General features: G+C 39.3%; 1 protein-coding gene across 1 annotated transcript; it reads left to right on the forward strand.

Annotated features, from left to right (window-relative positions):
- Window positions 1-1,301: 1,301 nt before the first annotated feature.
- LOC139947443 (peroxidasin-like) lies at window positions 1,302-8,033 on the forward strand. Its single transcript, XM_071945351.1, has 3 exons — window positions 1,302-2,253; window positions 4,384-4,726; window positions 7,205-8,033. Exons 1-3 carry the CDS (start codon window positions 1,715-1,717, stop codon window positions 7,712-7,714), a joined length of 1,392 nt encoding a protein of 463 aa, XP_071801452.1. The 5' UTR covers window positions 1,302-1,714; the 3' UTR covers window positions 7,715-8,033.
- Window positions 8,034-13,124: the final 5,091 nt, after the last annotated feature.

Consider the following 13,124-nt stretch of genomic DNA (forward strand, 5'->3'; position numbering starts at 1 on the left):
ACTATTGGTAATTGTCAAAGAGTAGCCTTTACAGTTGGTTTATCTCAACATATGCATAAAATAACAAACCTGTGAAAATTTGAGCTCAATCGGTCATCGAACTTGCGAGATAATAGTGAAAGAAAAAACACCCTTGTCACACGAAGTTGTGTGCGTTTAGATGGTTGATTTCGAGACCTCAAGTTCTAAATTTGAGGTCTCGAAACCAACTTCGTGGAAAATTACTTCTTTCTCTAAAAGTATGTCACTTCAGAGGGAGCCGTTTCTCACAATGTTTTATACCATCAACCTCTCCTCATTACTCGTTACCAAGGAAGGTTTTATGCTAATAATTATTTTGAGTAATTACCAATAGTGTCCACTGCCTTTAAAGGATTAAAAACAATCGAACAGTTCCAAAAAGTTTGTTTTGTCAAAGAATAGCCAAAAAGCAAACTTTTTACTATATCTAAATGAGCATAATCGTACAAAGACAAAGTAGAAGCAATAAACACGAAACGACATGGTGTTTTATACAGTGGTCTTCAAATTAACAACTTATTTCAAACGAATTTATGCGTCTACTTTTTTTTTCAAATTTAATATCAGTAAGGTTTCAAATTGAAACTTTATGGTATTTTGGGTTTTATGACAAAATTATTGCCAACCATCTTCCACAAAGGGACAAGAGTGTGTTAAACTTTTCATTTCTTACGAAGGTTCCCCATTATGGAACGGTTTGCCTGAGAGATTGCGTAATGAGCTAACCTTGACTTCATTCACTTCTAGGTACTCCCGTTTACGGAGTCATTGAATTATTTTGCATAATATTGGCATTTTGTTGCCTGGTTTTACTCTGATTTGGTTCCTGGTGGTATCGAGTGTTGTTGTTGCTTTAGTGGGGTTTGTTCTTTATACAATGTGTAATTGTTTATACCTTGTTTTGTGTTTTGCTTTTCTACAGGGCCCCAAGGGAGAACAGTGTTTTAACACTGATGGGGCTACCCTGTATAAATAATACTTAATAAGAATAATAGCAAAACTAATTAGATATTAAGTTAAAATGAGAAACGGTAGTTACAGTGTTGTGTTACTTCCTCTCTGTTCTAATAAAAACAATTAAAACGGAAACGCTTTACCCCGATGTTAAAGTCATCGACCATGAACTTTTGGCAGATTTATTAGGTGGTCAACTGAGGGCGCTATACCAAGTACGTTTACTCAGCGAACCTTCGGATTAACTGCCAGATTCTGAAGGCTTTGCTTCAATGAAGGTGCGTTACGTAACCCCATTCATTCTTGAACAATGCTGCCTAACGTGAAAGTTGAATAAGGTCAGAAAGTGGTGGCGTCTCAACGAGTGGAAACTAACATTTTGATGATTTTAAGGGGAGATTTTTAGCCTGCAATATAGCTGAAGTGTTATTAAAGACGATAGCTTTTATTTCATTGTGGAAGGCGTAGTTGGTAAGGGGCTGAGTGCCCGTAGAAACTCGGCCTCATTTATATGCCCCTCAAACTTAAGAATTCTTCTTTCTTTGTGAAAGATTTAGCATAACAATAGAGGCACGGACTGGAATGCTTGACAGCACACACAATCAGGGCTTTCTGAAGACACCAACGCCCTTACATACGTGTGTGCAAGCCTTAAATATCACAGGCAGTGGGTTTGAGTTTTGAGCCAGAGAAACACCTCTGTTTTTATCGTTCTCCCGAAGAAACTTAGAGGGTCAAAATGCTTCTATTCCTCCTGGTCGCTCTGGCGTCTTCGTCCCTAGTCCTCGCCGTGGACGACTCGCCACGATTCGGTATCCAACCACGGGACACGACGGCAATCCATGGTGAGACAGTCTCTATGTACTGTTCCATAAGTGGTCTGCAATCCAGCCAGTTTGTGTGGATCAAAGATGGCACCGTGATCACCCGAGGTTTTAGCGTTGTCTCCGTGGACAGCAACCGGTACTCTATCGGGGCGGCTGAGGAGGGTAACTACCACCTCGTCATCACCGATGCCCGGGCCGAGGACTCCGGAGCCTTCAGGTGTGTGGCCACTACCGGGGGAAGTGGCCTCATCTCACCCATCGCAAACCTCCAAGTCTTTGCCGCTCCCACAGTTGAGTACCCGGTTTGCACCGGGGTGGGGTCCAACGAGGTGGCTGTAGGCGAGATAGTCACCCTGTCCTGCGATGTCGAGGGTGGAAACCCCAAAACGGAGCTGTTCTTGAACAAGGGAGACGTAGCCGTACAGGCAACCGAGACGGCCACAGGAATTACGTAAGTATTTTGTTTAGTCAGAAGAGAACAAAATGGTTTGAATTTGGAATAATATTGACTTAAAATCATTTATTAGTGATGGGGGAAGACAGAGCCGACAATCTAAGAAAGCCAGACATGTCAATTCAAATGCAACCTTTTCTTCATAATGAGCAAAGAATATCAAGTAAAATGCCACCTTTTCGGACAAGTTTCCGTATGGCGCCACCACTTTTTCATTCATTATGAAAAAATATATCATTTACCTCAATGAGATATCCCTTTTGCAAAAATGAGTGAACAAGTGGTGGCGCCTTAAGGAAAGTTATTCTCACTTTGTTTTCATTTTGAGCAAAAAAATCATGATTGTAAAATAGTAATATTGTCGGGTCTAGCATTTTTCTTTTTTAGGGGGGGGGGGGGGGGGGCGAATAACATTTCATTATAAAACTGCACTCCCTTCAGTCTCCCTAGTGTGTAAGGAATACTGGTAAACAACCACAAGTTCGATAGGCCTATTCAAAACCAAAAACACCTTTCGAATAACTGTTCTGCTATTAAATGCAGTGGACACTATTGGTAATTACTCAAAATAATTATCAGACAAAAACCTCGCTTGTGGAAAGAAGTAATTTTCCAAGAATTTGATTTCGAGACCCCAAGTTTAGAATTTGAGGTCTAGAAATCAAGCATCTGAAAGCACACAACTTCGTGTGACAAGGGTGTTTTTTTTCTTTCATTATTATCTCGCAACTCCGACGACCAATCGAGCTCAAATTTTCACAGGTTTGTTGGTTTATGCATATATTGAGTTACACCAAGTGGTGAGACGACTGGTCTTTGATAATAACCAATAGTGTCCACTGTCTTTTAGAATGATTGACTTAATTCAAGTACAATTATTGATAATACAATATTGACCCACGTACAGCATGACCCTCGTGAATAAATAATACAAAATCTAATTTTTGAAGATGGGGAATTCATCTTCATTGATAAAGGCAGTATAATGTCTTCTGGTATTTTACTATGAAACTACACAGGCATAATGCCCGGCCTCTTGAATGATAATACAATGCAACCAACCGTACGATTTTATTCATCGCTTAAAAAGGGCATGGGCGCCCTCTTGTGACGGACCCTGCATGCACAGGCAATGGCATGTTGCCTTTAATATTCAACCATTGCTACACAAACGCTTTAAGCTTATTCAATGCTTTTTTGTTAAAACCAAAATTCATTCAAAATGCTCTTCCCACTTGTGATTCACCATAATTGTTTTAATAGTGACAAAATTATCTATTTACTGTGAATAACACGTAGAGAAAACAAAAATTAAATACGGGAAGAAATCGCAAATATTTTCGAAAATATTAAAGTTCTGCAATTTAAGTATACACGCAAGAATGCCTACGTATAAATTCACGTAAAAAAATACCTTTCGATGTCCCTTCAGGGCTACCATAATTTAATAATGCACGTCTTGTTGTAACAAGACGGAAATAGTAGCTATGAGGTGTGTATGTGTGTACCCATGCTGAGGGGTGGGGCCGGAAGTTATGTTCAGACAGTCACCCTGTTATCAGCCGACATCACAAAGTGTATTCACTAAAATAAAAGTCATTGCGCCAATTTTGAGCATACCTCTCTGCAGGATCCTATGTCTAAGATGGTTGAACACTATTCACGGTTTCTTTATCAGAAAGTGCAATGGGAAAAGAAAAAACAAGTTGGAAATGTTTCAGTTGAAGATAATTAACATGATTGGATGGGCTTTAAGCCGTTGTGTGAGGAATTAATGTAAAACGCAAAAGAAATTCAGACTAAAATTAGTCATTCGGTTTGTTTTATCATACCAATCCTGCTTAAAACTGTTTTGTTATAAAATTAGTTCCCTTTGAGTACGCATGTAGGCCTACTTGAAAATTGTTTTCGAAATTGGCAACAAGCAGCATGAGAAACACTTTTCAATGATTTTTTTTCTCACAAGTTTTGTATATACAATCTTATAAAAGGTAGCCATATTACTTCCATCAAGCATCGCTTAAGTATTGAACTTACTTGCATTTATTTGAATTTAACCAACAAATCTGAGCAGCAACAATTTTGTAAAAAATAATGTTCACTTTTTTTTCTTGCTTAAACGAATAGGTACGAATGGACTGTCCAAGAGGAAGACGAGGCGGTCGAGTTTGTCTGCATCGGCACCCAGCGTTTCTGGGCCGAGCCTCGTACCTGCCGCATGGGTCCATTCACCCTAGTCACCGGTCCACCAACCATGAACCTAGTGCCGGCTGAGGCTACCGTCCAGACCGGCCACTCGGTGTCGTTCCTCTGCAGTGTCGAAGCCGCTCCCCGTGCCGTCTTCAAGTGGTTCATCGCCAACGAGGAAGTGGACGCTGAGCACACTGATGAGAAGATGGCCGTTCAGGTGATTGGTGATAACAGCATCTTATTGATCCACGATGTTGGGGATGTGGGCGAGTCTCGCCAGGTAAGAATGTCAAAGCCTTGCATGGTGTGGATACATAGGAAATCTCTGTAATGGCAGTGTTGACCATACTGGCTCTTTTCAGGACCAACACGGCCCACAAAAGAGATTCACACATGGTTGTACCCGCAAGCTTACTATTAATTTACAATTTCTTCCTACACCATAACTTGTTTTTTTTATCCACTGCCCAGACATTCTCTCTGAATTTCAGATTTAACAACTTGTAAACTGTTCCAGCAAACGCTGCTAAAATCACGATTTTTAAATGGCTTCTAGCCACTGGGCAATCTCGGAGGTCTAGTGGTGAGACATCATAACTCAGTTTCAGGAAAGCTGCTTAGGCACAAAATGTAGCTAAGCACAACAAAATTATGAATTACCAGAATAAGGTTACCAGTCAACTTAGCATGCCACATGTACAAACTGTGACTGGTATTCTGCTGATTTTGGCTAAGCAGAAAATGTTTAAGCGGCTCTATGAAATTGGGCCCTGCTCTAGAATGGGAAAGGTCAATGGTTCGTAGATTTCTTCCCGGAACTTGGGGGAAATCTAGGGCCTTTACAGTGCTTACATACATCGGTGTGTGGGTAAAACAAAATAATATGAATATTTGTTGTTTAGCTCACCAATTGTTTTCATATTGTTATTATTTACATGAACTGTTTCTCCCACCACTTTATATTCAGTATCATTCATTTCCATACTTAAAATACCTTTTTATGACTAACATTATTCCTGGTAACCATGTTTTTGCATTGAATGTTTGTAAACTATTGAATATGAAAATGTAAAAAACTAAAATGTTGTTGACAATATAAATTGCATTTTGTAACTTCAATGTGGCCGCCAATTTGCATTTTCTGTTTCGGTTTTTGAAATTGGATGACAATATTGTATTTGTTGTATTTCATCGTGTTGTTTTTTTGTTTGTTTGTTTTCTATAACTCTTAGGCGAAGGTTCCAAATGTCTCAAATGATCCTCAATGAAACTGTTTGTTAAATTTACCTTCAAATTTTACTTTGATTATAAACTGTTTGCATTTTTATCAGCCTTATATCTCACTGTGTCTTATAGAGAGTGGCAAGATGGTCGCTCTGCATCTAGTGAGGTCTTCATGTTTAACAATAACATTAACATTTGAACATGGGGGTAAGGCCTGATGCTTCACGGAGGCAACGAAGGCCATGCCCCCTGGGTCCAATTTCATAAAGCCTGTAAGCACAAAACCTTGCTAAGCACAGAAAAATAATGCTGAACAGAAACAGAATACCAGTCAAAATTACATTACGTTTTTTACATTGATGTGACTGGTACCCCACTCCATTTTTGCTTAGCAAAGAAATTTTGTCAAGCAACTTTTGCTGCTTAACAGCTTTATAAAATTGGGCACTGGTCCTTTGCGTTGGTGGCCTTGAAATGCTCCACTAAAGACATTTACAAATTTCTCATAGGGTGCCCTTTTCAAAGGAGAAAATGCCTCGGTGCTCTTGCCCTGTCCACAACGAAGCGTACATGCCTGGCGAAGTTGTATTGTGTGAAGTGCATTAGGGACTAAATTCGAAATGATCATGCCCTTAAGCTTTGCATGAACTGTGCCCAAATTGGAAGATTCAAAACGGAAATAGCAATTATACATAACAAGCTGGATAAATCATGACACTTGGTGTGCCAGGGGTGTGGTGAGAGTTTTCCTAGAAATAGAATAATGTGCCGAACAGGTTGGTTCGAGGTTGTAATAGAGACACACGAGACCGTAGTCTTAGACCGTAGTCTAATCCGAATTGGCGGCTACGGCTGTTGCTAAGGGTGTTGCTAAGGACGGACTATACTTCAACGCATGATGACGCAGACATCTAGCCATAGCCACCTAGCCATAGCCGTTTCTGCAGTCGCTAATTCGGACACGGCCATAACTGGCGCAAAACCTAAACCCTGAACTTGACTGTGGATGTCTTTAATCCCCGTGTTTGATTTTGGGTCTAAAATCAGACTTGAGTAAAAATGTTTGCCTTTATCAAGAGCCAGTCCGAAAGGACTTGTAATTGTTAAAGTGCGAACTTCAGACTCAATGGCAAGTCCAAGCAAAGTGTGGACTGGAGCAGTTTGTGTTTGGACCCGAGTTTGGACTTAATGTTAGTCAGCCAAACGTAGGCCTACCTTGTTTGAACCGATGCTTGACAATTCAATTATTTGTGTAACTGTGTAATTAATTACTTTTGTTTTATACTTAGCTCTTTGGTGTATTTTTTATAAGTATTATTTATCGAAGTATTTTGATTTACTTTTGCCTTTTTTCCCGTTGTTTTTTTCAAATCTGATTTTTTTTTCTTCAGCATTTAACAATCCCTAGGCCTATCATTATGTTTCCAGTAATTTGATTATGTAGATATGAAATAATCTTAAAGCATTATGTGTAAACTTGAGATTTCATGAAATAAGATAATGAAATATGTAATTTTTCACTTCCCCTTTGTAGATTATGTGCGTTGTCGAGGCATCAACCGGCATAGTAGCCGCCGAGGCCGTGATGCACGTCCAGCCCGTCTACGCAGTCGTGACAGACGGCCCCATCGAACGGCCCCAGGCCACTAAGAAAACACCGGTGGAGGGCCCTGACAGCGAGAGCCCCAACAACACCCCTACCGATGGGTCTCAAGCAGGCACGGGCGATGACACCAACACCGAGGAGGCCGTGCTGGAATCCTCCATCAGTATCGCTCTCATCGCCGGGTCTAGCGCGGCGGCAGTCATCGTCATTATCGCTGTGATCGTTTCGATCGCCGTACTCCGTAGCAAGCGATCGTCATCGGGTAGCTTCGCAGCCAAGTCGACGGATCAACTGGCAGAGGGCGCTGTTGATGACACCGACAACTACTATTTCCGTCCACGTGGTGTTGGTATTGTTCGCTCTTGGCTGTTCCCAGTTCACAAGGACACGCAGAAGGGAATGGCAGCTTCTGTGGCGAGTACCCAACCACGGAAGTAGATTGGTTTTTAAAAATTACCTTTTTTTAATTTCGTGGACTTCTGTAACCCCACATTTCCTGTACATGTAGCTAAACAGCAACAACAACAGCAACCACCACCAAAGAATAATTTTGAAAAGTAAATTTATGCCTTGGTTTTGTTGGTGTCATCTTCAACCCACTGTTCCAGTTTTAAAGTAATAAAAATGTTTTAGTGTTTTAACTACTCAACGTAAAAACCTTATTGTAAACGAAAACAAAGCAATTAATTATATTTCTCCAAATTCCGGAAGTATTTTTATACTATTTTTAAAAACAACTTTTTATAACTATAATACATGTGTATTCTTTTTGTATTTTAACTTCGCACACTGCAAAAACTGGGGTGTTGAAATTGACACCATGGTTGTTATCGCATATAGATACCGAAAGAGACTCTATTTATGTCACATTTATCTATTTATCTATTTATGTCACAGTGTCAACGGTGTAAGTTTTAACTTCCCAGGTTTTGCAGTTTGAACTAACATTTATTTGTGACCTCTTTTTAAAATTTTAATTAAAAAATTGTAAATAGACTCTATATACCTCAATGCTCCGAGACATAAATGGAATAATATCATTTTTTTCCCAAACACTTATTTTGCTGCGAAAGGGGCCAACTAAACTCTATACACTTTCGTCAGATGACCGTGAATCTGCTTAAAAAATTACCATGAATTTTAGCCAAACTGGCTTATGAAAATCCGAGTAAGAATTTGAAAACATTGTTCAATTTTTTTTTTTATTGAATGAACACAAATACAGACATACGGAATTTCTAGTTGGTACTTCAATAGTTGAGGATTCTTTCAATTTCTGAATAATTATTCTAATTTGCGATATCCATTTTTCTCTATAAAAAAAAGAAGAAAAAAAGAAGAAGAAACAAAACAGTCAAAGTCGTTGTGTATTGCGGTCACGGTCAGGTTGAAAACAGTGTGGTTAAAGTCATGTTATGATGTTCTGCATTTTATGAGAGTTCCATAGATTTCTGACAGTTACTCTAATTTGCGAGCTCCATTTTCTCTTATCATGTTTTGAAATGTCAAATTCGTTTATCCCCAAGCCATGTGTGTTGCGGTCGCAGTCGTTTTGAAAACAGTGGGGTACACTCATGTTGTTATTATAATGATGTTTTGCGTTTATTTTTATGTTCGTCGTATAACCAGCGATTAGGTCTCGAGCTACTAACGGAAACCTGAGTCACAGGTCACTGGGGTCGTTAATGATAAACCCACAGGCTCGCGAAAGATGACATCATTTCAGGGGTGCATCAGCAAGATGGGTAAACATTGATTTGCAAAACTACCCAAACATTGATCAGATTTAGTTCAGGAAGAGTTAAAACTAATTGCGAACGGAAGCACCGGTTAAATAAAAGTGATGTCGACAAATTGTCCAGTTCCTTTCCCCTCTTTGTTGTATGAGGCGTTCGATTGTGGAAAGTTAACTGATCAAAGAAAGTGGCATAATTATGTCAAATGTGAGCGTAGGTGTGAATACTGATCTTAGATATAAATAGAATCTCACTGGCTCATGTTTGTAGACAAGATAATGTGCGTCAGTTGTTGAGTCTAAAACTAAAAAAAGTCTAGAACTAAAAAAAAAACCCCAAAACCCCCCCCAAAAAACCCACATGTTTAACCATAAGATCGCATACTCCGCTGGGTGAAAGCTAACTATTCAACCAATTTTAACAAGCAGAAATGTTTTCCTAATCGGTTTGTATCAATAAACTTCTTGAATCCCGCTCAAGTGTTAATCCAATCAATCAAAAACAACGCCGGTATCCCCACAAAACGTTTCAATTATACATGTACCACATTTTATTACCAGGAAAATGCCATTAAGAAAACAATTGTGTTTGAGCATGGAGGAAGAAAGATTTTCTTCCTCCACGGTTTGAGTCTGTTCTTGAAAATGTTTAAATTGGTACGGGGTGCATGCAGGGGCGGGCTTGTTCGTGTAACACGTCAAATAACGACTGAACATGCTTAATACTTTGCAAAGTTTATGTAAGATGAACTGTGATTTTTGGGGAGAGCAAAATAACATGTTTAGGGTTTTGGGGTACGTTTTTTGTATTTTCTTTCGGGGAAAAAACTTGGACCTTTTTAACGGGTAGTACATAATTGTTTCGAACAGACTGGCTACGTTTTATGTCAAATCGGATGTATCCTGCACCTCTAAATCTAGCCACATGAACGGGGGTTTTATTCTAGGACGGCCGGACATTTGTTTTATTACTAACAGCGCGGTTCTTTTTTGTCTGTATCTATTTCTGGCGACTGTGAAACTATTTTTAGATCAAGAAGTGTATAAATATACATGTGCTCTGATGTTTTAATATCTATAAATAGTTTTGAATCTTATATGGTTTAGTAGTACATGTACATGTATGTATTTTAAGTGTGATTAATATTTTTACCAAACAAGTCTTATTACTATCCTCTTTCTTCAATACTAATTTATGTACATGTATCTTGTTATTGAAATAAACAGTAAACGGTGTAAACTTTGCCCGTATTCCAACGTGAATTTGTAATGTTGTAGGCAACTGTTTAAAAGTTTCGTATATTAAACGCAAGGGTCCATAAATAACTTTCCGAAGTGGGGTTAATTCGCGAGATGTACTGTTTAATATACTTTTTTTTCTTTTCTGCAAGTCCCTGGTTTGATTTGACATAGCGGTGTAACTAATTTTGAATCAGAAAAAAATATTCCACCTTTTTGTTATAAAGATTAAAATTTGGTACGTGACTATTTTGTAATTGGATCACCTATGTTGTCTGTGGTGTCGTTTTATTTATTTCAAGGAATGATCCAGTGGTTTAATTCTCAGTAATGAAAGAAAAACCATCTATCAAAATTGTGTAAAATCATAAATCTGAAATTCTTGAACACGGTACAATGTACATGATCGCTGTTACTGTCCAAGTTAGCTCTTTAGAATTAGAATGTTGCTATAAGAGAAACAAAACGAAAAAAAACACACGTTTTTTGCCTTTAAATCTAAATCTGAGAAGTGTTACCGCGAAACGCTTCTCAAACTTTATACACGTATTCCTAATAGGTCTATGGAATATTCTTCCGCTTGTACATTCGATTCACATATTCTAGTCGACATCTCGAAAACGCGACCAAAATGTTCAGAGTGTTAGTTTCAATGTGTGCATCAAGATTTTACAGGATTAAAACAATCGAGCGTTCTCCCCCCCCCCCCCCAAAAAAAAAAAAAAAAAAAAATGAAGATTGCGTTTTGGCTTTAAAGCCATTGGACACTTTCGGTAAACAGTGTTGTCCAAAGGTCCACACTTCGTGTATCACAACTTATATAATAACAAACCTGTGAAAATTTGGGCTCAATCGGTCATCGGAGCTCGGGAGAAAATAACGGGAAAAGCCACTCTTGTTTCCGCCGTGTCATGACATGTGTTTAAAATAAATACGTAGTTCTCGATATCGAGAATGTATTGTTTTAATGTTTTCTCAAAAAGTAAAGCATTTCATGGAATAATATTTAAAGAGAAGACTTTAAGTTATTTGCAAATCTGTGAACTTTTTTGTTTGTTTCTGTTCCGAAAGTGTCCAATGGCTTTAAATGGCATGAAAGGAATTATAGATATGGGTGAAAATAAATACACATGATTGAGTCACTGTGTTTAGTCATTACCCCCCCCCCCCCCCCCGCAGTGAGGCGTCATGTTTGGGAAAGGGGGGAGGGGGATATAATTGTTGACCAGGTGTGCTGCCCCAGTTCAGACAGGACCCCCGGGTGACAGGACTTGACCGGCAAACTCGCTTCGATACCTGGACAGCACGTGCGAGCCGGGCCCCTCGGAAAGGTGTGCGTTTCTGACAGAAGTGTGGCCAGAGATCCGGGCCCTTCCAGGTTTAGTTTCGGATGGAGAACAAACAATGAAATATGTTTCTTTTCAGAAGTCAGACGGGACCAGAAAACACAAGGGAGAAACGGGAGAATGACTACAAGTCACCAGCCTTTAGGTTTGACCATGGAGAAAGTTGACAAGCAAAATCACCCCATGGCCGACAATAGTCAACTGTTACGTCCATAGTCATAGGCTGACTAAACGCATTATAGGCGAATGTACATGTGTCAAGGATATTATCTAGAAGATCAAATCAAAGAGGTGGAGATGGGCAGGCCACTTAAGGGGTGGGGGGAGGGGGGGGTCAAGGGGGTGTTCAATTGGCATTGACCCCCAATTGGCATTGTTCTCCCTTGAAATTTCTGTCCACGCGCCCAACCGCCTACGCGTGTCTCGTAAACACGCTTAGTGCCTGCGCAAGCCATCTGTAAGAGACCAAACGAAGTGTGGCAAGATATCGACATGTATAAAGCAGTCTCACTCACGATTTTCATTTAGGGCCAATTTTAAATATTGCTTAGCAATTTTCTGCTAGCAGAAATGAGCAGGGCCGTATTTCACAGACCTGCTTCAGCACAAATTGCAGCTAAGCACAACCTAATAATGCTTACCAGAATAAGGTTACCAGCCAAAATACTTTGTAACCTGTACTATTTCGGACTGGCATCCTGCTTACTTCTGCTAAGCAGGAAATTGTCTGCTTATTAAAAGCAGCTCTGTAAAATTGGGCCCTGGTAAAGCTGTTAAGTAACAAATTCTGTTTGACAAGTACCTTTGCTAAACATAAATTTAGCTGGGCACCAGCCACAACAATGCAAACCTAATGTAATCTGACTGGTGACCTGTACACTTTTGTGCTTACATGATTTATGAAATTGGGTCCTGGTCTTTGACCAGACAAATAATACCTTCCCTTTAATCTGAAGGTTTCGATATTACCGGGATTCAACTTGAATGGGCTCAAGACCCAGTAAGGGTCAACAACCTTTCCCCCTTTCTCGGCCAAACTAAAGAAGTTCGCTCTCCCCCTACTCGCTTCCTGTGAGAAAAAGATTGGACGCAGTTGTGTCATATATGCGTACCATGGCGTACTGCTTGCTGTATGTGAGAGGATTTATAAACAATCGCTACAATTTATAGTTTTTGATTCCAACTTAGAATTCCCAAAAGTTAGTACCCGAGGGAAAACAAAAATCAACTTGTCATGTCAAGATTTGTGTTTTGTAGTTAGCATTGATTTTTGGGGGAGTTTGGTGTTGGCAAATCAGTTTGAAGTTGTTGAGAAAATAGAACTAGCTGTTGCAAACTTCTTACAGCACTTTCGGTACAGAAAAAAATTAAATGTTCACAGATTTACAAATAATTTACAGGCTTTACAGAAGGTAATGGTGAAAGACTTATCTTGAAATATTATTTCATGAAATGCTTTACTTTTTGAGAAAACATTAAAACAATATCGATTCTCAATAGCGAGAATTACGGATTTATTTTAAACACA

This window comes from Asterias amurensis, chromosome 14 (assembly GCF_032118995.1).
Source record: "Asterias amurensis chromosome 14, ASM3211899v1".
NCBI classification, from domain to species: Eukaryota; Metazoa; Echinodermata; class Asteroidea; order Forcipulatida; family Asteriidae; genus Asterias; species Asterias amurensis.